Source organism: Chanos chanos, chromosome 6, assembly GCF_902362185.1.
Source record: "Chanos chanos chromosome 6, fChaCha1.1, whole genome shotgun sequence".
NCBI classification, from domain to species: Eukaryota; Metazoa; Chordata; class Actinopteri; order Gonorynchiformes; family Chanidae; genus Chanos; species Chanos chanos.
Genome location: NC_044500.1, coordinates 46,107,919 through 46,132,330, shown reverse-complemented (window position 1 = coordinate 46,132,330; position 24,412 = coordinate 46,107,919). Strand labels below are relative to the sequence as shown.

The 24,412-nt window shown below is 44.0% G+C and overlaps 1 protein-coding gene across 1 annotated transcript; it reads right to left on the bottom strand.

The window, feature by feature from the left end:
* Positions 1-5,365: 5,365 nt before the first annotated feature.
* Positions 5,366-23,307, bottom strand: sema3fa (sema domain, immunoglobulin domain (Ig), short basic domain, secreted, (semaphorin) 3Fa). Its single transcript, XM_030776236.1, has 17 exons — positions 23,155-23,307; positions 22,248-22,310; positions 21,467-21,586; positions 20,475-20,564; positions 19,274-19,367; positions 18,974-19,093; positions 18,195-18,334; positions 15,308-15,422; positions 12,029-12,098; positions 11,065-11,209; positions 9,846-10,068; positions 8,008-8,096; positions 7,393-7,434; positions 6,966-7,123; positions 6,516-6,583; positions 6,134-6,267; positions 5,366-5,797 (listed from the first exon to the last, which is right to left on the bottom strand). The coding sequence occupies exons 1-17, from the start codon at positions 23,242-23,244 to the stop codon at positions 5,366-5,368; spliced, it is 2,193 nt and encodes a 730-aa protein (XP_030632096.1). The 5' UTR covers positions 23,245-23,307.
* Positions 23,308-24,412: the final 1,105 nt, after the last annotated feature.

Here is a 24,412-nt window from a genome sequence, read left to right as displayed (position 1 = left end):
GTAGACTGTTACTCTCTGTGTGGTAGGCTGTTACTCTCTGTATGGTAGACTGTTGTTCCGTGTGTGGTAGACTGTTACTCTCTGTGTGGTAGACTGTTACTCTCTGTGTTGTAGACTGTCCTCTGTGTGGTAGACTGTTACTCTCTGTGTGGTAGACTGTTGTTCTCTGTGTGGTAGACTGTTACTCTCTGTGTGGTAGACTGTTGTTCTCTGTGTGGTAGACTGTCCTCTGTGTGGTAGACTGTTACTCTCTGTGTGGTAGGCTGTTACTCTCTGTGTGGTAGACTGTTGTTCTCTGTGTGGTAGACTGTTACTCTCTGTGTTGTAGACTGTTGTTCTCTGTGTGGTAGACTGTTACTCTCTGTGTGGTAGACTGTTGTTCCCTGTGTGGTAGACTGTCCTCTGTGTGGTAGACTGTTACTCTCTGTGTGGTAGACTGTTGTTCTCTGTGTGGTAGACTGTCCTCTGTGTGGTAGACTGTTACTCTCTGTGTGGTAGGCTGTTACTCTCTGTGTGGTAGACTGTTGTTCTCTGTGTGGTAGACTGTTACTCTCTGTGTTGTAGACTGTTGTTCTCTGTGTGGTAGACTGTTACTCTCTGTGTGGTAGACTGTTGTTCCCTGTGTGGTAGACTGTTACTCTCTGTGTGGTAGACTGTTGTTCTCTGTGTGGTAGACTGTCCTCTGTGTGGTAGACTGTTGTTCTCTGTGTGGTAGACTGTCCTCTGTGTGGTAGACTGTTACTCTCTGTGTGGTAGACTGTTGTTCTCTGTGTGGTAGACTGTCCTCTGTGTGGTAGACTGTTGTTCCCTGTGTGGTAGACTGTCCTCTGTGTGGTAGACTGTTACTCTCTGTGTGGTAGGCTGTTACTCTCTGTGTGGTAGACTGTTGTTCTCTGTGTGGTAGACTGTTACTCTCTGTGTTGTAGACTGTTGTTCTCTGTGTGGTAGACTGTTACTCTCTGTGTGGTAGACTGTTGTTCTCTGTGTTGTAGACTGTTGTTCTCTGTGTGGTAGACTGTTGTTCTCTGTGTGGTAGACTGTTACTCTCTGTGTGGTAGACTGTTGTTCCCTGTGTGGTAGACTGTTACTCTCTGTGTGGTAGACAGTTGTTCTCTGTGTGGTAGACTGTTGTTCTCTGTGTGGTAGACTGTTGTTCCCTGTGTTGTAGACTGTTACTCTCTGTGTTGTGGACTGTTGCTCTCTGTGTGGTAGACTGTTGTTCTCTGTGTGGTACATTGTTCCTACACATAGTACTAAACCCATTCCAGAGTGGATCATAAAAACCAGATTGAGGTCCAAATCGAATAGAGTCTTTAGTCCCCAGAGTAAGAGACTGCTGAACTGTTTCAAGAAGGTCTCAGAGATCTGGAGCTTCTGTTCCTGAGTGAAGGTATGGTTCAGTATTTGACTTGAGATGATGTATTTGAGGGAGAGTTGAAGCTGTTTAATAATGGGCCACTGAAGACCCTGCCCTTCACTGATCTGCAAATATTCACACTATTGTGTGTGTGTGTGTCTGTGTGTGTCTGTGTGTGTGTGTGTGTGAGAGAGAGAGAGAGAGAGAGAGAGAGAAAATGAATGCTGTTGCATGAGTTTTCTGTTTTTTTAGATTTTGTAATTGTTTTTCGTATGACAGGAGTCGTGCAAGTCATACACAGTCATACACATACACACTTAATAAGCATACACAGTGACAATCATTAGAAAAAACCAACTCATAGTCAGTGGTAGGTAGACAATCGTACACATAGACACCAACTCAAAAGGTACAGTAACTATGTTTAGTTGATTTTTTAAATTTATTTTAATTTACAGGCTGTAAGAACTCAGCACTTTTTTTTTTAAAATGATTTTTCAAAATGTGGTTTGAAATGCTTATGCGCTTAATGACTCCTTACTGTAGCACAGATTCCTGACAGTGAGATCATTGGACCAGCGCTTTTCTTTTCAAACCATGGTATTTTTCCCTTTTTATGTCTGTTCCGCTGGAGCATATGGAAGAGAGAAAGCGACGCTCGTAAATTCAGTTTAACCCTCAGATTGAACTCTCGGTCATCTTCCGATGTTGTATTGGACAGAATGACTTCAATATATGCAGTTTTATGTTTATGTATTATATCAAGATATAATACATAAAAACACAATTATAAAGTTATAACATAAAGATATGACACATAAAAAACCCTCCAAAACCCCCCATTTTTTTTTATAGTTCATCACCAGACAACGCATGAAGGCCAAAGTGTCGTGTCAATATGGTTTTGTTTTCTTTTTACAATAAAATGTCTCTTTCATTCATCTGACAATGTTTTTTAAGGTGAAATCACTGAGAATAAGGTCATAACCTACAGGAGAAAAAAACCCCAAAATGTCCCAGGTATGTCTAACTACACAGATGCCTAGCCCTTTGGCTCAGAGGTTTATAATCTTTATGGCTTTAATGTCCAACACGGAGAGTTCATTCGTGTTTACGCCGTATCTGTGATTACATGTGTTTGCAGTAACATTCAGAATGTCTGAACATGAAGGCATCCGTATGAAGGCGATGTTCAGGTGTTGGACTGAGTTGTAACCTTTTCATATAGGGATTAGGATCAAGTGAAAAGACTTTATTCCATGCACAGCCTGAGTCATATGAAGTCTTTAAAGAGCTTAACTGTTCCACAGCTTACTGACCCCAATCTGAGGATGGACACATTTAATCCACAGAGAGAGAGAGAGAGAGAGAGAGAGACAGAGAAAGAGAGAAAGAGAGAAAGAGAGAGAGTGAGAGAGAGAGAGAGAGAGAGACAGAGAGAGAGAGTGAGAGTGAGAGAGAGAGAGTGAGAGAGAGAGAGCGTGAGAGAGAGAGAGAGAGAGAGAGAGAGAGAGAGAGAGGGAGGATTTTCCAGATTTTACTCCAGGCTTTTGTTTTTGAAAACGCCTCAGTCAAAATTAGTTTGTTCCTATGCAGTTTGCCATAGAACTGTCTGAGACAGAACTGTGTGTGTATGGTGTGTGTAAAACCGTTGTCTTTCTGAAACAAACAAACAAACAAACAAACCAAAACATCTTATGGTGATATGATATATCTAGAGCCTATGTGGGATAAGGGCTCTGGAAAAAAAAAACTAAAATAAAATCCAATTTCCCAAAGGGAACACAGATTTACTGTGCTGTGGTCAGAGTAGGCAGCTGACTGACAGGTAGGTCTGAAAAGGAAGACAAAGACCAGGTGAGGTGACAAGACTGGACACACCATGCATTCAGGTGTGTGTGTGTGTGTGTGTGTGTGTATCTGAATCTGAGTGTGAGCGAGAGAGAGAGGGGGGGGGGCAAACGATACAAGTTTTTTTGTATAAAATATAGAATTTTAATTAATGACAACAATGACAAATGAGAGAAAATCATTTACACTGTCATTCCATTAACAATAAATGTGCATCACGTCTAACTCTGAACATGAATTCTTATGTCATTAAAACGTACAATAATTCAAAAAAAAAAAAAAAAAGACAGAGACAGAATGAAATACAAACCACTGTGACATGTACTATATTATAAAAAAAACCCAAAACAAAACAAAAATAAACATAACAAAAACAAAAGCCAAAACAGACAGATAATCTGTACAACTCTGAACAGACCTGCTTTGATACACTGTATGTTACAAACTTTGTCTAGAGAAGCTACAAGTGCTAGCTAGCTAAAAACCTCATGTCATGTTTTCTCTCTCTCTGTCTCTCTCTGTTGTTGATCTGCAGTGTTGTTTGTTACTACCCTCTCTCTCACGAGAGGGTGATTTCACTTACACGCGCAGCACGGCTCTGTTTTCACAAATATTAATTTAGTACAAAACACATATGGTATCATGCATATGACAGAGAAAGCTCTCTTACCCTCAGGTTCCAGCTCCTGTTACCGGCCAATACAAACCATGTTCCACCCTATGCCGTTAACCACCTCATTGCTTAGGTAAAAGTGCTTTGAATTTTATTTTGAAAAAGTTTTAAAGAGCAGAGCGGCACATTTTTATTTTTTATTTGTTTGTTTTTTTTAACCACAATAAAAAGGTCACTCTGAGCTTCTTTTCATAGCTGATTTGACCTGGAAAGAAACATTCTTCTACAGTTTAGTGGTAGCAGCTGGGTTGAAGACTAGTACCTCACAGAATCGATATTCATGAGTCATATTTACATATGATAATGGTAAAACTGTGATGTCATAAGAATTGGGACAAGACTGGGACCTTGCACTGAAATTCTGTTTGGACAATACTGTGAACACACATATATTTTTACATAATCGAATTTTGATCAAGAACAGTCAAAACAAACAAACAAACAAACAAACAAACAAACAAACAAACAGACAAACAAATTTTTTTTGGATGGAAGTTGTTAATCTGAATTAGGTAAGTAAGTGTCTTATGAGAGAGTTCATTTTGCAGAGGCTGAAAAGTACATTTCCCGTGTGGTTTACGTGTGCATTTGCATTGAATAAACACCCAGGTTGTGCTTTTCCATCATTCATCCACTCCACACCAGTAGTGGGAACCAAATGTCCATCACTGTCTTGTGGAATTCTGGGAAAACTCCTGAGCAATGGGACTCCCATTGACAACAATGACATTTTGTTTTCCCCTGCGACCCAGCTGTCCGTTAACATCACAGATCAAATTCAACACTGAAGGTCACTGTTTACCAACTCTTTGTATGTGTGTGTGTGTGTGTGTGTGTGTCTGTGTAGTGGTATGTACACCGTTTTGCCTATTTCTGTGGTCACTCACATTAGACATGAATGAACCAATAACAACGTTTGTTATAACAATAATACCATAGCAATAAATACAAGGTAAACTGTAACAATAATAGCAAAATATCTGCACAGAGAAACCTATACATAACCCCTCCTCCTTTCTTCTTTTTCTCTCTGTCCTTTTTTTTTTATTTTTATTTATTTTTTATTTTTATTTTTTTTTCTTCTTCTTCTTGTGCTCAATTTCAGTACAAAGATATCCACAGAATGGAACTATTTACATCCCATAATAATAAATACTGCGCATCCTTGACGTGAACTGTTCTAGCTCTGGCTGGCTTGGCTCTCCGTTCTCACGGCAATGCCTGACTCTTTGTGTGTAGTTTTGACATTTGTTGGGAGGACCTGAGTCTCTGCTAACATATGTGTGTGTGTGTGTGTGTGTGTGAGTGAGTGTGTGTGTGTGTGTGTGTGTGTGTGTGTTTGTATGTGTGAGTTTGTATATAGGATATAAATGTGAACATGTGTATGTTTTTTTGGGGGTTTTTTTTCGTGTGTGTATACAGGATATGAATGTGAATGAGTGTATGTTTGGGTTTGTGTGTGTGTGTGTGTGTGAGGTCCTCTCTTATGTCTCTGTGCTGTTGTTGTGAGGCTCATGGTGTCTACGGCTGCGGGGTTTTTTCTGTTCCTTTAGGTCTGTCAGCTCTTTGTGGTTCTTGTTGAAACTGTCTGGGTCGTCACTGAGGTGCCAGTAGTCTTGGCAGTACTGGTTTATCAGCCCCATCTCTGGCTGGCTCAGAATGGTTAGCAGGTCTTTGTACTGGTCCGCGCTGGGATTCCAGCCGTTAGACTGGACGGGGACCATCCCGGGTCCGCTGGACTCCACCTGGATGCTGTTGACGGTGCGTCCCGACAGGACCACGAGCTGCAATTTGACGAGTGTGTGTTTGAAGTTCTTCTCTGTGGATGTGCACTGATACACACCCCCGTCTGACATTTGGAGGGAGCGCAGGAGCAAACCCTGCTCTGTCCTCACAATGCGCCCATCTGAACGGATCTGATACACACACACACACACACACACACACACACACACACACGGAAAGAGAAAAGCTTTACGTGGCAGTTGATGGAAAAAGGAAAACCAAACTGTGAAGGCTGTTTACCTTAAAAATGTTTGAATTACAGAATAACAGAATCTGAGGTATGAAACTAACGTTTGCCGTCTTTTCTACATGCTTCAGTAGTATAGATTTCACCAAACACAAGTCTGTCATGCTCGACATCTGGGTCGTTGCCACTCACAAAAAAGAACAAACTATGAACTAATCAACACCACATTCACGCAAACCCAATGAATGAATCGGATTGGGACACAAACTGGGACACAAACCTCTTTCCTCCTATCACTGTTCTCCTTCTGGAAGTGCCATTTGATTGACACATGAGGAGACCTGGCCTGACATTCCAGGAAAGCAGTGCTTCCTTCCACTCCATACTGCACGGTCTCTAGTGTGTTCTTATTGGCTGTCGGAACAACGTGTCGCATTATGACATCACTCCAACACAGTCGAATGGAAAAGCAACATTTTCTTGTGTTGTAGTTATCCTTGTTAGACTCATCATAGCTGCAATATGAAACAGTGCCTCCAACTGTCTGAAGAGCAGAACACCCCAAGATCTTGACTCGGGGTCAGTGATTTGGAATAGGTAAGAAGTGTTTCAGTTAGAAGATTAGAGATTCACGTTTCTGAGGCCTGAGAGTAACCACTCACCGTTCGAGTTGTAACCTCGGCACTGGCGGATAGGGTTGCCATACTTCACATCTTGGCGACGACTGCGCCTAGCGAGGTCAAATAAAGATATCTCAGATAAACACACAGACCACAGTCAACTCCATAGTCAGTGCTGAACCCCATTGTCTGGAATGCATATACACTCTCTTTGGTAGATTAGTGTTTTCTGGGGATTCGTTGTAAGAGGAGGGGACATTGAAGTCCCACACAAAGGCTGCATTAAACAATACATTGTACCAAAACTGGTTTCTGGAAAGTTCCATAGAGAGTAAAATGGTACTCTGGTTTTAAGAAACTGATCAGATAATAAATGAGAAAATATTGACATTAATATACACAAACATAATGTTGGTATTGTACACACAAAAACATAAGACATATATATGCATGCACACACACACACACACACACACACACAGTGGAGCTAACCTCTTTTGCGAGGCTGAGTATCGGGAGCAGGACTTTCCGTCCCAGGCGCAGTATGGATCTCTGGCCAGACAGCAGTCAGCACACACCTCCCCGTACACATCACAGCGATGCAAGGCCAGGTGGGTCACGCCCATGGCTGAACCCACATACAGCTGTTGCTATAGAGACCAGGAGAACAGGGCACAGAGTGACAGAATCAGCCAGTGAGAGAGAAGTGGTGTGGTGAGACTGATGAATGTCTATGGGGGAGTCTGAGTGAATGAGCATTGTATTGCATGGTATTGCATTGGACTGTGTACAATACACATTACTGTACTGAATGTATCTGACCGACTGTTTGTTTCGATGTGTCAGCAGTGATTTCGATCCTGTGATTTCATGGTATTGGGTATGTGTGTTTGTGTAACAGCTTTTATCTTCAACTTACTCTTTTGGGAGAGATCTTCATCGTGGTTATTGGTGTCGGAACCTACGTGAGAGAAATAATTTGTGTTACACTGGACTTTAAAGGACTAAATGTGCACATGTGTGATGGAAAGAAAAATGACTTAAAAAAACACAGCAATTTCAGTTTGACCGTATCTAAAAGAGGAGAAAAACAAGAGAAAAAAGTGGAGAGAACACACAAAAGCAAGTTAGAGAAACAGAGAGAGAGAAAGAGAGAGAGAGAGAGAGAGAGAGAAAGAGAGAGAGACAGACAGAGAGAGAGGAGAGAGAGAGAGAGAGAGACTGAAAGAGAGAGAGAGAGAGAGAGAGAGAGAGAGAGAGAGACAGAGAGAGAGACTGAAAGAGAGAGAGAGAGAGAGAAACAGAAAGAGAGAGAGAGACAGAAAGAGAGAGAGAGAGAGAGACAAAACACATAGCGTGGTTATTAGAGAGCTAAGACTTGTAGCTTCTCTAGACAAGGTTTGTAACATACAGCGCCTCAAAGCAGGCCTGTTCAGAGTTTTTGTTATTTTTGTCTGTCTGTTTTTTTAATGATTGCACGTTTAAATGAGATAAGGATTCATGTTCAGCGCTAGAAAGAAAGGGGGACACTTACTCTGAAGACTTCCACCTCCTCTAGGACCAGCTCCTCAGTCTGTAGGTCATCTCTGGGCAGCACAATCACCTTCTGTACTGTCCCCCTGTCTGTGTCAGACAACACCGAGAGTCACACACGCTGACACACACACGTACACACATACACACACACACACATACAGGAAATATTCTCTGCCACTCATAACACCTCCATCATCCTACTCTGCGATGGTCAACATACTTATTACAAGTGTACATTTTTCTCATGCATCACAAACATGGATTCATGAATAACTACATCCACTAAAAAAATGAAGCAAGCAAGGATGTAACACACAAACTAACAAACAAACAAACTAACTAACTGACAAAGAGAGAAGGAAAGAAAGAAAGAGAGAAGGAAAGAAAGAAAGAGAATAAGAGAGTAAGTTTTAAATAAATAATAATTAAAAAGAAAATAAAAATAAACTGACCTAGGTCAATGCAGGTCAATTAAAATCCTGCTAACGACTGGGAGTGAACTGAGATTTTAAGACTTAATTGTAAATCAATTTCCATTAGTATTTTAAATCACTATCAGTTAGCTTGAGCTGATATTGGTAATGACACTAACAGTAATATTGAGCTCTCCTAATGCTAATGTTATCTGATGAATGGATAGCGACACCTGACGTTAATTGACTTGCGCACACACACACACACACACACACACACATACAGATGCCCGTTCCTTCACTCTGACTCCTCTGATTACACTCAAGTAGCCTCCAACACTACACGACTCAAGTTTGAGGCTATGATATAACTGCCAGAAGTGTATATTGTTGTGTCAGTTCTGCTGTCAGACACAAAGCAGGGGTGATTAGGTGTACTGGGACAGGCCCAGTGAATCAGTCACTTTTAACTGATGGGATTTCTCCCATCTCGTTCATGACTGAATGCTTAGACTATAACATCTGTAAAACTAAAAACATTTTGCAGATTCATTGCCCATAATACACTACATCAGCGTTTCTCAAACCATGGACCGCTGACTGGCTCCAAGGAAACTCCCAGGTCCCCACACCCTTGACTGAACTTCTTGCTTTGAAAATAGTAACATCTTATTCAAGATTCTAGAACGTTAAGCATTCCTGCCCATGATTACTTGCTTAACATTCTAGAATCTTGAATAAAATGTTACTGTTTTCCACCTGGTGAGTGACAGAAGCACCAAGTATAATTTGACTGGTGCAGTGGCAGGGCTCTGTGGACTGTCAGTTTCCTCAGAGTTTGAGAAATGTTGCACTACATAGTCATTTGACTGGCTGTTACTGAGTCTGAGGTGTCTGACAGAACCTCAGTTACAGCTGAAACATTATCAAAGGGACAACATGGACAAGCACTCTCTCTCACACACACACACACACACGTATCAGTGGACACACACACACACACAGAAACGCACCGGTGACGTTCAAAAAAAGACATGACTGATTTCTGCTTCGCTAGATAAGATATTAGACTTCAGGACAGAAGCCTGTCCAATCAGCCCACAGAAGGAACTTAATGTGTCATAGAAACATTAGCCTTTCAGCCTAAGTTAGATTGTAAATCCCATTCTAGGTCAAAGTGTCCTCTCTGATAGGAAATCAGAGGCTGCATTAGTAACAGCAGACAGCCTGTGTGTGTCACGTTGAGAAAACGCAAGGCTGTCGGGAACTTAGACATGATTCAGCCTGTTTGTTTATGACACATCAAAGACTCGGTCTCTCAGCAAGTTTATTACCAGTAATCCCTTATCCTCCCAATATGTTAATGAGACTAACACTCTTGAACGCTGACTGGTGGAGAGAGCATGGGGGGCGTGTCTCTCACCTGTGCCTAAGAAGAGGACTTCATAATTGCCATCGGCAGCGGCGACCTGGTCGACAGTGATGGTGGTGAACTCATAGTCCACGTTAGTGCGCACCACCAGAGGGCGCTTGTGTACTGGATACACGGCGTTGTACATGGTGGGGTGGTTTCGCATGAAGTTGATGACTTCGTCCGGATAGTCTTTAGTGGACTTCATGTTGGGGGTGAATGTGCCCGCTGGACACTGTGGGAATGCATGAGAGAGCTTTCATGATGTGTGTGTGTGTGTGTGCGCGCGCGCGCGTGTGTGTGTGTGTTCAAAAATAACACTTATTGACTGTTACAGCACAAATAGCTTTAACAGTAAATACTTTATTGTATGGTATGTGTGGGTGAGAATGTGTGAGTGACATGTCCTAATGTGACAGGGACAGTTTTTACAAACTTACATGTAGCTTACAGAGCAGAAATACAGTAGCTTTAGAGCTAAGTGAATTCTTGCATGTACACGCCTGTGTGTGTGTGTGTGTGTGTGTGTGTGTGTGTGTCTGTGTGTGTTTGTAAGAGCATGTGTGTGTGTGTGTGTGTGCGTGCGTGTGTGTGTGCGTGCATGTGTGTGTGCATGCACATGTGTGTGTGTGTGTGTGTGTGTGTGAGTGCTAGTGTGTGTGTGCGTATGTGTGCGTATGTGTGTGGGTGTGTGTCTGCGTATGTGTGTGTGTATGTGTGCGTATGTGTGTGGGTGCGTGTCTGCGTATGTGTGTGTGTGTGTGCGTGCATGTGTGTGTGCGTGTGTGCGTATGTGTGTGTGTGTGTGCGTGTGTGTGTGTGTGTGTATGTGTGTGCGTGTGTGCGTGTGTGCGTGTGCGTGTATGTGTGTGCGTGTGTGCATATGTGTGTGTGTGTGTGTGTGTGTGTGTGTGTGTGTGTGTGTGTGTGTGTGTGTATGTGTGTGTGTGGGTGTGTGTGTGTGTGTGTATGTGTGTGTGTGTGTATATGTGTGTGTGTGTGTGTGTGTATATATATATGTGTGTGTGTGTGTATATATGTGTGTGTGTGTGTGTGTATATATGTGTGTGTGTGTGTGTATATATATGTGTATGTGTGTGTGTGTGTGTGTGTGTGTGTGTGTGTGTGTATATATATGTGTATGTGTGTGTGTGTGTGTGTGTGTGTGTGTGTGTGTGTGTGTGTGTATGTGTATGTGTGTGTGTTTTAGGTGATGAACATTAATACATACTGTGCCTGGACGTGGGTAGGGGATTTTTCCGGTGTAGGCCACCCACTGGTAGTTGGGTCCCTCTTTGTGAGCGAAAGGCCCATTGAATACCATCCGCACGTCTGCCATAGAGTACACACAGACCGCTGAGCCCTTAAACACAGAGCTACACACACAGGGAGGCAGGGGGTCAACATGATGAGGAAGACTGTCGTCATTCTTACATACTTCACATCAATCTGCATGAATTTGTATCAATGGAGCAGGTGCAGGCACACACAGACATAGACACAGACTCACACATGCATGCACACAAACACGCATGCACACCCCCCCCCCCCCCACACACACATGCACAAACCATCTCCCCTATATAACTGGATCACAGAAAACGAAAACACGTGTATTTTCGTATACATTTTCATCACCAATAAAATCAGGAGAAAATAAAACACAAAACACAAGTTTTTTTTGCGATTTCTTCAGCAGACACCAGGATTAGACTGTAAAGTAAAAGGCTGGCAGAGAAAAGACCAAATCTGCCATGCAGTCAGAGCAGACGTGTCGAATGTGAGGGAAAAGATCTGATGAGAACAAGATGATGAGTGAGAGGTGCTGCGCAAGAGACATACAGGCAGACAGAAAGACAGGCAGAAGGACAGACAGGCAGACAGAAAGACAGGCAGAAGGACATACAGGCAGACAGAAAGACAGGCAGAAAGACAGATAGGCAGACAGGCAGAGAGACAGACAGGCAGAGAGACAGGCAGACAGAGAGACAGGCAGACAGACAGACACGAAGACGGGCAGAAAGACAGACAACCAGAAAGACACACAGGCAGACAAGCAGAGAGACAGGCAGACAGGCAGACACAAAGACAGGCAGAAAGACAGACAGGCAGACATACAGGCAGACAGACAGAGGGATGGATAGACTGATTATAATAGTAAGTGATGTGAACTATCACCCACACGTGGCTCTTACCCTGATACAGAGAAAACTCCGTAGATGACTGGATTCTTCGTGTCCTGAGTCTTCTGTATGTACACGTAACCTACCACACAGACAGAAAACACACTGTTCATACTAAAGCTAGACCAAAAGAAACAACAACCCCATTAACAAACTAATTTAAAAGCATAGTGAGTTATTTTATATAAATATATATATGGTGTGTGTGTGTGTGTGTGTAGTATGAGCTTTTTTAGCTCAAAAATGCTAATCGAAAATATACAGAATTGTGCAAGCGTTCTTAAATGACCAGAAACATAATTCAGCTCTCCACACACCATAGCTGACCCTTTGGATATAGCATACAGCGACGCAAAGATTCAAACATTCACATTTTGTCTCATTACTTGGTGTATGCTGCGGAAACAAACAGCGTGGCTATTTCTGTTTGTCTCAGTCCGAGGCTTTCCCTTAGACCTGTGGGCTCCTCATACACAGCACAAGTCAGCCCCCAGGCCAGAGAAAAGAGCCACAAACCAGTCAATGAATTTATGTCTGGCACAAAACTGAGAATTACACACAGACAGCAGTCTGTGCCAAACCTGCCGGCGAGGGAGAGAGAGAGAGAGAGAGAGAGAGAGAGAGAGAGAGAGAGAGAGAGAGAGAAACGGAGAGAGAGAGAGAGAGAGAGAAACAGAGAGAGAGGGAGCAAGATAGAGGTAGGCAGTACTTGGCAGATACTCTGAACATAATGTAGTAATTTTCCCCTAAGAGAATATGTTTGTAAAATCTAAAAGTCTATTCATTATTTGCACAGCAAACACTTTTAAATATTACATTTCCAAACCCTGAAACACTGCCTTCGATCTGTGGCTAGGTTAGTGACCTCTGTATATATAGTATAATTTTATACATCGGTTAATAATGGTTGGCTTATTAGAGAGAGAGAGAGAGAGAGAGAAAAAGAGAGCAGATATGATCTGACTGAGGCAGTCATGGGTAAATTGAGACAGTCCCATCCTCTGAGCCCATAACAGTACACGAGCTGTTTTCCATGAAACGCCTGTCATCGCTTAGGCCTCCCAAAGACAAACAGTCATAAAAGCTCCACAGCCCCATGGAGGATCAGGCCAAACACCTGGCTCAAGAAAACCCCTCTCCCTCAGCAAAAGCCATTCTTCAGTCACGATGACTGAAACTCCCACCATTAACCGCTCGGACAAAGGAAAGAGAGAGAGAGGGAGAGAGAGAGAGAGAGAGAGAGAGAGAGAGAGAGAGAGAGAGAGAGAGAGAGAGAGACAGAGAGAGAGAGAGAGAGAGAGAGAGAGAGAGAGAGAGAGAGAGACAGAGAGAGAGAGAGAGAGAGAGAGAGACAGAGACAGAGAGAGAGAGAGACAGAGACGTGCTCTTTGGACAGTGTTTAGAAGAACTATGTAATGAACCTGAACCAGAGATTGTTTCCCCCTCTGGGCTCTTAGAAAAGCAAAAAGCAAAAAAAAAAAAAGAAAAGAAAAAAGCAAAAAAAAAAAAAGAAAAAAAAAGAAAAACCAAAAAACCCTGATTCATATCAGCTGCTGTGTTCATTCCTTTATTAATAAGCTTAAATAAGGTTAATTTCAATACTGTTCAGTTAACAGGCTCTGCCGGGGTGATATGTTTGTCAATAGTTAGTCGTAAAACAACATTATAAAAAAGGGAAAAAAAGAGCATTCAGAGCCGTGGAGGACCGGGCTGCATTTCCATGTTGTAAAACGTGCAAACTGTGAAAGTGTGTAGTCTCTGTAGGATCTGTGGAAGTGCGGGGCCAATACTCCACACAAATTCTAAAACCGTCTTTATCCAAACAAACACGTCTTTATTCAACTCGCATCACAACGGCGTTCCCGCCAGGACGTCTTTTCTTTTTTTTCTTTTTTTTTTTTTAACGATTCGTTTCTTTTTCTTCACCGTACGTCACACGGCTTTTCAAGCCTCAGCACTAACGATGGAGTCAGCTGTCCAGTCTCATTAAAATCAAAGGGACAATCTGCACGTTTAATAAACAGAAATTCTAATTCTGACTTGATCTATCACCCTAGCAAAAGAAATGAGAAAACGTACTCTAAATGGATGAAATGTAACCCTGAAAATGAGGATCCTGAAGCAATACAGAGACACTAAGATTACGATACTCTCAAAAGGCTCTGTCGCTTTGATTTTACGGCATAAAAAAATGATGAAACCATAAAGCCGGTGCCTGGTGGCAACTACTTGATAGACAAACGCAACCTATGACACACGGACACGGACATGAAGAGAAAATCCACTTTCCCCCAATGTCAGCCTCAGGAGACATGTCACAGTAACCCTGTCCCAAAGCTAGAGTTCCTCAGAGATGAGCACGATTAAACCTGCACTATTAGGTCCATTAGTGCTGTTGTCTGAGGCCCTGAGGGTGGGTTTTTTCATTTCAAATGGAGGGAAAAAGGACCCAAAAGTCAACGGGAAATCCCGCTGTAAAGCAGCTCTCCAGACTCATATGGAAGAGGTCAGAAACAAAGCCCGCGTTTTATAGGTCAGCGCGGACGCTCGCGCACGCTCGCCGGTGCTCTGGGTCTCTCTCCGTCTGTCTGTTTTCCTATAGGTTTCACAGCGACAGGAGGAAACGCTAATGAAACACCGCCCACGCAGACAGCCCGAGCTCCCAGACTTCATAAAGAAAAGAATAACCAGTGCCCATATGGAGATTCACGTCGCGGCTCTGTCAATGTGTGCGGAAATAATCAGATAGAAAGGCAAGTTTTCTATGGCACTGCTTCAGAATACTGAAGAGATCAGATAAAATGAATATATGAGATAAATTTAGTGCGTGGAGAGAGAGAGAGAGAGAGAGAGAGAGAGAGAGAGAGAGAGAGAGAGAGAGAGAGAGAGAGAGAGAGAGAGAGATTCAGATTTCTGGGAAAATAAGCTCAAGAAATATCTTTCACATTTGAATCAGTGCACAAAACAATATAGAGTAGTTTAAACAAATACTGAATTACTCAGTGTTTTATACTGAGATTTGTTTTGTGCGCAAATCATGTTGCATTTGTTACACTTGGTTTGATTTGTTTGTTTATTTGATTTTCTCATGTCATTCCATTGTAACAGCGTGTTAATCGAATGGGTTTCGTGTTCTGCACTTCAGAGAATTTATCAGAAGATCTGACCTAGAAAGCATTCATATACAACCTGCCAACCAAGGCTGGGGCAAAAGCCCTGCAGAGAGAGAGAGAGAGAGAGAGCGTGAGAAAAGCCAGGGAGAGGCAGAGAGGAAGACAGAAAGAGACTTACGGAGTTCATCAAAGTGAGTCTCAATGCCATCAGCCCCAGTGACTGAACAGATGAGCCGGGCTTTGAGAAAGGTGCTCCACTTATTCACCAGGCAACAGTGTCCCCCATCATCATTCTATACGCCGAGAGAGACAGAGAGAGAGAGAGAGAGAGAGAGAGAAACAGAGTAATTAATGTCCTTCATGTAAAAGAAACGAGGCCAGATTCACATTCTATTTCCACTCTGAACTGGACTAAAAATTTGACTCGTCGATCTTTGTGTGGGTAAAACACACCTTACAGTCAATAAATGCATTAGTTCAACCCTAAAACGACAGCTTTAAACAACGTTGCCTGCAGTGGATAGTGTTCGCACGTATGCAAGTATGTGAAAAAGTGTCATATTGGTGTTGCATTTGACTGATTGAGTTGGACTGATTGGCATGTCCATTTCACAGCCGTGGGTCGTTAGAAAAGCCGACGGCGATCAGTCGTTATCTTATTCACCCCTGTTTGAATGGCTGTTGTCAAACGAGCACTTGAGATAACGAGGAACAGAATTGACAGGTTCTTAACAAAGCTTTCGTCATCAGCTTTCGGTCGTCAGATTTCATCATCAGTTCTCAAGGTTCAGCTTAGCTCCCACGTCTCCTGACTGATCACTGCCGAACCTCACAGAGCGATGGTTTAAAAGTAAAGCGTAAGAAGTGTCGTGGTCTGAGAGTGGAGTTTGGTCTGTGGTGTTGTGGTGCTGCGGCTGCGGGTTTGAGTTGTAAACACGGTCACCGTGTTCCAGTAATAGCCATCTGCTACCAAAACTCCAGCCAACTCTAATTATGAGAGATCGCAGGCAATGCCCGCAAGTCACCAGCCAACATCTCCCCACACACACACACACACACAGACAACTCTCTTTCTATTTATACCAAATGTGTGTGTCTTTTCCTTTGGCACAGCTGTGGGGAAGTGTAATTATGGAGCTGAGGCAGTGGGCTTTAATAAGGCTGACAGACTGACTGACTGACTGACTGACTGACTGGAGCTGAGGCAGTGGGCTTTAATAAGGCTGACTGACTGACTGACTGACTGACTGACTGACTGACTGGAGCTGAGGCAGTGGGCTTTAATAAGGCTGACTGACTGACTGACTGACTGACTGACTGGAGCTGAGGCAGTGGGCTTTAATAAGGCTGACTGACTGACTGACTGACTGGAGATGAGGCAGTGGGCTTTAATAAGGCTGACTGACTGACTGGAGATGAGGCAGTGGGCTTTAATAAGGCTGACTGACTGACTGACTGACTGACTGACTGGAGATGAGGCAGTGGACTTTAATAAGGCTGACTGACACACTGACTGACTGACTGACTGGAGCTGAGGCAGTGGGGCTTTCATAAGGCTGACTGACACACTGACTGACTGACTGACTGGAGCTGAGGCAGTGGGGCTTTCATAAGGCTGACTGACTGACTGACTGGAGATGAGGCAGTGGGCTTTAATAAGGCTGACTGACTGACTGACTGACTGACTGGAGATGAGGCAGTGGGGCTTTCATAAGGCTGACTGACTGACTGACTGGAGATGAGGCAGTGGGGCTTTCATAAGGCTGACTGACTGACTGACTGACTGACTGGAGCTGAGGCAGTGGGCTTTAATAAGGCTGACTGACTGACTGGAGATGAGGCAGTGGGCTTTAATAAGGCTGACTGACTGACTGACTGACTGACTGACTGACTGGAGATGAGGCAGTGGACTTTAATAAGGCTGACTGACACACTGACTGACTGACTGACTGGAGCTGAGGCAGTGGGGCTTTCATAAGGCTGACTGACTGACTGACTGGAGATGAGGCAGTGGGCTTTAATAAGGCTGACTGACTGACTGACTGACTGACTGACTGGAGATGAGGCAGTGGGGCTTTCATAAGGCTGACTGACTGACTGACTGGAGATGAGGCAGTGGGCTTTAATAAGGCTGACTGACTGACTGACTGACTGACTGACTGGAGCTGAGGCAGTGGGCTTTAATAAGGCTGACTGACTGACTGACTGACTGACTGACTGGAGATGAGGCAGTGGGGCTTTCATAAGGCTGACTGACTGACTGACTGGAGATGAGGCAGTGGGGCTTTCATAAGGCTGACTGACTGACTGACTGGAGCTGAGGCAGTGGGCTTTAATAAGGCTGACTGACTGACTGGAGATGAGGCAGTGGGCTTTAATAAGGCTGACTGACTGACTTGAGCTGAGGCAGTGGGCTTTAATAAGGCTGACTGACTGACTGACTGACTGACTGACTGGAGATGAGGCAGTGGACTTTAATAAGGCTGACTGACTGACTGACTGACTGACTGACTGACTGACTGACTGACTGACTGGAGATGAGGCAGTGGACTTTAATAAGACTGACTGACTGATTGACTGACTGACTGACTGGAGCTGAGGCAGTGGGCTTTAATAAGGCTGACTGACTGACTGACTGACTGACTGGAGATGAGGCAGTGGACTTTAATAAGGCTGACTGACTGGAGATGAGCTATGAGGACTCAGAGCTACAGTCTTACTGCACGCTACTCCACACTTACCACGGACAGAGAGAAGATGTGTCTTTCAGTGTCTGTGTGTGTGGGTGTGTGTGCTTGTGTGTGCATGCATATGTGTGTGAATGAGTGAGTGAGTGAGAGAGACATAGAGATAGATAGATAGATAGATAGATAGATAGATAGATAGATAGATAGATAGATAGATAGATAGATAGATAGATAGATAGATAGATAGACAGAGGGAGAGACAGAGACGTTGCAGGTGTGTGCATGTGTGTGTGTTAGAGTGAGTGAGTGAGTGAGAGAGAGAGAGACTGTGTATGTGTGTGTGTGTGTGTGTGTGTGTGTGTGCGCGTGCATGCTCACCAGACAGATTCTGCCTATCCTGGACTGAGCCATTGGTGTCTGGCCCATCTCTGAGGCTTTCTCTCTGAAGAAGAAATAAAGCTTGTCGTCGTTTTTCTCTGCACTGTCTGGGATGAGCTGAGCATGAACAAACGTGGGATCTGACAGAGAGACCGACACAAAGACAGAGGAAAAAGACAGAGAGAGAGAGAAAGAGAGAGAGAGAGAGAGAGAGAGAGAGAGATCATAAGAGTGGGAGTAATAGAGGAAAAGAAACAGAGAGAGAAATGTTAAAAATCAGTGTAATCCTACAGAAATACTGACTATACCTCCTTCATGATCATTTTCTGGTCCTAAACTTGTCCATCAGTGTGATCAGTGTTTCAGTGTTGTTTATGCTGTAAGTGTTAGTGAGGTGAGAGCACAGCCCTGGCTGTGGTACAGACTGTAGCGTAGGGAGCCTGACTGTGCTGGGAGCAGCCTCTCAGTGTGAAGGCTGGCGTGCATGTGTAGGGTTTCAAAGGCCAGGCATGTGAAATAGGTAAAATGGCGATTAGTGATAGAGCACTCACAGAGACAGGAGACGCAGTGAGGTACTGACCTTCACTGAGGAACACGCTGTTGAGGACAGCGAGTGCTCATAACGGATCAGCGAGGCAGCATGTGTGCACGTGTGTGTGTGAGTGTGTGAGTGTGTGCGTGTACGTGTGTGTGTGTGTGTGTGTACGTGTGTTTGTGTGTGTGTGTGTGTGTGTGTGTGGTATACATGTGAGTGCATATATGTGCGTGTGTACCCTTACCATGTAACCAGCGTGAGTTGTACTGGTCAGTCCTCATGGCTGTGTGTTTGCCAAGAGTGCGGAAGATAGCAGAGTCCGTTCCCATAAAATCAACATACAGCCCTGCATAGAGCTGGCCATCTACCAGTCAGACAGAGAGAGAGAAACATGATCCAGACTGAGAAACAGACATTTAATATAGGAACCACAGGAAACCTACTGAAAGTCAGAGAGAGAGAGAGAGAGAGAGAGAGAGAGAGAGAGAGAGAGAGAGAGAGAGAGAGAGAGAGATAGAGAGAGAGAGAGAAGGTGATCACTCACTGATTAGAGCAGAGACACTGTTCAATTTTGGATCATATGGGCACTTCCCTTTCCCAGAATCCACTTTGCCTGGCTCCAAACGGAAAATATATTCCTGGAAGAAGAAACAAATATGCACGCACACACACACGCGCACACACACACACACACACACACACACACACGCACACATGCACGCACGCACGCACGCAGGCACGCACACACGCACGCACAAGCATGCACACACAGCATTCCCATCAATGTCTATACATCAACATGCTTTAGGTAAATACTACTGATTCCTTGTTCATGTTGTAGAAAAGACAAGAGGTCTGTCTGCTAGCCTGTCTATTTAACTATCTACAATCTTTTTCAATTTCTATGAAAACAGCATATGTTTAGGAACATTTCTGAGCCAATACTAGTAAACATTCCATAGTCAAAGTTCTTTTTTTTTTTTTCTTTTCTTGTTTGACACACAAGTTAGAGCTTTGAAGTTTCAAGCAATGTGCTTTATGCAGCCAAACAATCCCTTAAGCCACTAAAGTTAGTCATGACCAATCATATTAGTCTCTGTCTGTTTGCGCTCCAGTGGAAAACAATCACATGCACGTGTACGCGCGCAGAATGAAGGAGAGCTCTGTGATGTCACAGTGAGAGCGAGTCTTGAGAACAGAACAGACTGTTCGGTCTCAGGGCACGTATTGCTCATGGTGCAGCAGTTCCTTGAGACTTCAAAATGTTCTTCAGTGGTTAGTCTTTTGAGAGCAGCCGGTTGCCTGCTCAAAGCAAAACAAGTGTCGTCATCACTGAGTGATGTGATCAAACCAAACAAGGCCCCTGGTCACTCACACCAACTCTAATCGTGTTTGAGATGCTGACGGTAACCGCAGGGCCTTGATCATAACATGGTGCTTCTTGGCTTCCTGGCTTGTTGTGACACTCTTAGAGAGAGTACAATGCTCCTATTTCTTCACCTATTTCTGCTCACAGAGTGAAACTCTGATAGTACAAATAGACGTTTTTAGACTAGCTTCAACAGAAATTCGATGCGCGTTGTCGACTCTAAAGAAAGAAAGAAAAAAAACAAAACAACGATGTTCTAAGCTAAGATGTGAAACGTGGTAAAAAGACGTCCAGGTTCGTGAGAGGAAAGGACCTCCTCTCCTCCTCAGAAGGAAAGAGAGAGAGAGAGAGAGAGAGAGCGCTTTCAGTGTCCCACCTTAGGAATGTAGGGTTCGGGCGAGGCATCCATATCTGCTGCCCGGCTCGTCCTCCCCCCTCCCCGTGGAGCCTGGTGATGGAGAAAGGCCTAAAAAAGCACAGGCACTGCTTCGTCATACACACACACACACACACACACACACTCTCTCTCTCTCTCTGTTTTTATTTCCCCTTTTGTCCTCTATCTAGTCCCTCTCTCTTTCTTCCCCCCTGATGGAGAGGATCCAAGAGGGGAGAGCAGGGCCTGAAACCTGGGGTTGGGAAAAGGGGTAAAGCTGAAGGGATGGGGAATTTTAGGAACTCTGCCCTGGAATCAGTTCTGATCGTGGTTAAAGTTATAAGCTGGTTAAACTGGCAGTCTATGGACAGTGAGAGACATATTGGCTGATAAATATATTAGCACAGGCCATGTCATATCATGATACATATATTAGCACGTGACACGTCACACCATGCAACAGTCAGAAATGTTAGGAAAAACACAAATGCCCAAAGGATGTGAGAAGATGTGCCTTCTGGAGGCTTCAGTACAGTCCACGGTGAATTCGCCGGTGTTACATAGGCACTTGTGTTCAGCCAATCAACAATCACCAGAGTAAATGCAGTTATGGGGGCAACCTTAAAATCAGTTCCTTCTTACAACTAATTTTAACTCTGCCAGTGTTAATGATCGTAAAAGAACTCTGAAATGGACTCATTGCACTTCTCCAGGATATTTAAGATCAGAAATTTGACATGTTCTGTTTTGCTTAGTACTGAGACAGAGACAAACAGCCAAAACAAATCCAGATTCTCGCTTGGGGATTTACCCTCCCCACCAAAAGGTGTCGCTCTAACACCACACCAGTTAAGACGGTTTAGCGGGACGTTTCGGTCACTCTAGTCACATGACATCTGGAGATTTACGGAGGAATTCTGACCCCTGACGTTTTGACCTAACGGACCCAGTGCACTGCAGATGAACCAGGTGACCTACGATTGATAGTTTACCTGTGACCTTTGGCCTCTGTCCACATAGGTGCAGATGGGGTTGTAGGCTCCTGTGCCACACACGTACAGGTGAGTCCTGTTCCACGGCTCGATGAGACGGATGAAATTCCCACACTCACCCTGGAAAAGTGGGGGGGGGAGGAGAAAAATCTTAATCTTAAACAATGATATTCCAACCCCAGTCCAAGAATATGACCTGCTGACCTCTGTACAGTTTGCTCTATGAGAATATCACTTCCTGGGTAAAGGTAGTTTTTAATTATGCTGAGAATGCGTGTGGCGGAACTGGGCAGGATTCAACAAGACTTGAGCCAAAAACATACACTGGCCAAAATCAGTCTCAGGCAAACCACCAACGAAAACACATCAGCGTTTGATGTGCGCACGCTGTCATTTTGGCAGTCGTTAGCAGAGGTGTTTGTTTGATCTGACAAGTCCAGCCTTGCTGACTTGGACTTGGATGAACTGATTTGCAGCAGCTCACAATCATCCTTCTAAACATCCAACCTCTGACTGTCCGGTTCTGGAATGCTGAGATGCCGATTCGGTAAACGTGGATAGCGCGCAAGTGTCTTAGCGCTGGCGCACGACAGGTAAACACTTCTGAGTCCGTTCAAAATATTTACGCAATGTGTTCACGTGGTAGTGCTCTAACTGACGTGAGCGGAGCAGCAAAAGAAGGCACGATCTTTCAATCAGAGCAAATTGTCTCCAAATGTTTACAAAATAAATGAATGAATGGTTTAATGGCTCCTTGTTTACCGCCGTAAGTGTTTCTTACGTTAATGTCTTTCCCCGAAAGAACGCACTCCGTCCTCCTCTGGGGTGCGACAGGCCAGTGGATCTGCAAAGCAAAGCGATTCAGTGAGTTAGTCCAGGGGAAAAAGAAAACAAGGGAAGTAATGTCTGAGTAAGGAAAGATGAGTTTTTTCCGTCCGAGCGATCCATGGAAAATAGTGAATAGTGAAGGTGAATGGTGAGCTGGTACTCATGTTCTTGACCGTTTGACCTCTGTAAGGTGGCCAATTGAGGCCTGCCACTGTTTGGTGTCTTTAATAATCAGGGTTTTGTTCAACTGCAGGTGTATAAACATAGTTTCAACCGCAGACTCTTAATTTGAGGGGGAAAAAAAAAGAAAGAAAAGAAAACACCTTCAAGCAGCTTGAAAGAAAAAGCTCCTCTAAGTCTCTTGGAACAAACCATCTTTGCTCTACGAGCACAGGTTTGTAATTACACCTACTTTTTATACTTTATTTTAAACGGCATAGTGAGAGAGGCCAGGTACAATAGGCTGGAATGGTACTGGACACAGATCTGCATTCAGCAGCAGTAGTTTCTCCAGTCAGTGGCTCTCACTAACAGCCAAGCCCTCGATATGAGACTTCAATCTCAAATTCAAATAGCAGCTCCTTCTCAAAACACCTCTGTGAACAGCCACTCAATGGCCCAGTTCTCAAAAGATTTTTCTCTCCACATTCACTTGACTCTTTGCTCAACACAAGCTGCACTGCTTTGTTTTCTGTTTTGGTTTTGTTTTGTTCTATGGCATCCTTTGGGATGACAAGCTTGCTCTGTCTGAATCGGATCATCCCTGGTTAAGCAAACTCTGAATAAGACGAGAGAGACGGGAGAGTGCTAATGAGGGGAAGCTCCGTGGGTGGCATCGCCATGGCGCTGGTGTCTCTTACAATGAGCGGCTCTTTGTTGATGTCGTTGAGGTCCAGGGAGAGGATGTAGTCCTTACTGCCCACGTACATACGGTCGTGGTCTTCATCCATACTCAGGATCCTGTAATCTGTCGAGTTCAGCAGGAAGGAGAAATGATGGGCTGTGCCTGTGGATTTCAGCTCTGGGGAGAGAGAGAGACAGACAGACAGAGAGAGAGACAGACAGAGAGAGAGAGAGAGACAGAGAGAGAGACAGAGACATAGAGAGAGAGAGAGAGACAGACAGACAGACAGAGAGAGACAGACAGAGAGAGAGACAGAGACATAGAGAGAGAGAGAGACAGAGAGAGAGACAGAGACATAGAGAGAGAGAGACAGACAGACAGAGAGAGAGAGACAGAGAGAGAGAGAGACAGAGAGAGAGACAGAGACAGAGAGAGAGAAGAGAGTGTATCATTAGACTAACTGGTGAGAAAAAAACAGAAACAGAAATGTTTCTTTCAAAATATGCATCTGTAGCTCTGTCAAAACGGTTTCCATGCCACAGTCAGTTCGGTTATCTAGCAGCGGGATGAAAATAGCGGCACAATTTTTTTTCTCTCTCTCTCTGTTCTTTTGTGACATTTCCTTGACAAGCTGACTCTGTTATCTCAAAGAATAAGGCAGAGACAAAGTGGCTGCCATTGGTGTTGTTAGCTTTGTTTCTATTCCAGCACTTAACTGGCGCACTCAGAAGAACGGGAATGGATTTCATATTCACCCAAAGTCAGTATAAATAGGCTGGTACATCCCACAATGGTGCAATCATTCTTCCCTTAATTATTCCAGACTCTGCTCCTCTAGTACGACTCTCTCTGTCTGTAGTCCAGTTCATTGGCTTCTCTCCTAAACCCTCTAGGGTTATTATCCTAGCCCTGCTATTAGTGAGACACGTCGCTCTATGCTTCGGTCTGTTCGTGCAGATCTGCGGAAAAAGTCGTGTAAAACGCGTTTCTGAATGTTAAACACCACGTAGGGCCAAGTTTCAGTGGGTAACAGGACCAGGAGAGAGGGAGAAACGCCAAATCTTGCAGTGAGGGGCCACGCTGAGAGAGACACAAAGTAAAGAGAGATATGAACCTTTGTCTCTGTCAGTGAAAGAATTCTGTCTGTAACTAATGAGCTGAATGAAAAGAACCAGGAGGAATCAAAAGACTGCAGTGGAATCCACACAGAGCCACAGTTAGAGTCGCATAATAACTATGCACTATAACTTACATCTTAACATCTAGAGGCAATA

Bases quoted from the DNA above. Each gene is read 5' to 3' on its own strand.
- sema3fa (XM_030776236.1), bottom strand. From the start codon at position 23,244: ATGGATGAAGACCACGACCGTATGTACGTGGGCAGTAAGGACTACATC. The intron at 21,587-22,247 runs GTAAGAAACACT...CCACTTTTCCAG, and splicing joins TTTCGGGGAAAGACATTAAC to GGTGAGTGTGGGAATTTCAT. The intron at 7,435-8,007 runs GTAAGTGTCCCC...TCTCTCACGTAG, and splicing joins AGGAGGTGGAAGTCTTCAGA to GTTCCGACACCAATAACCAC.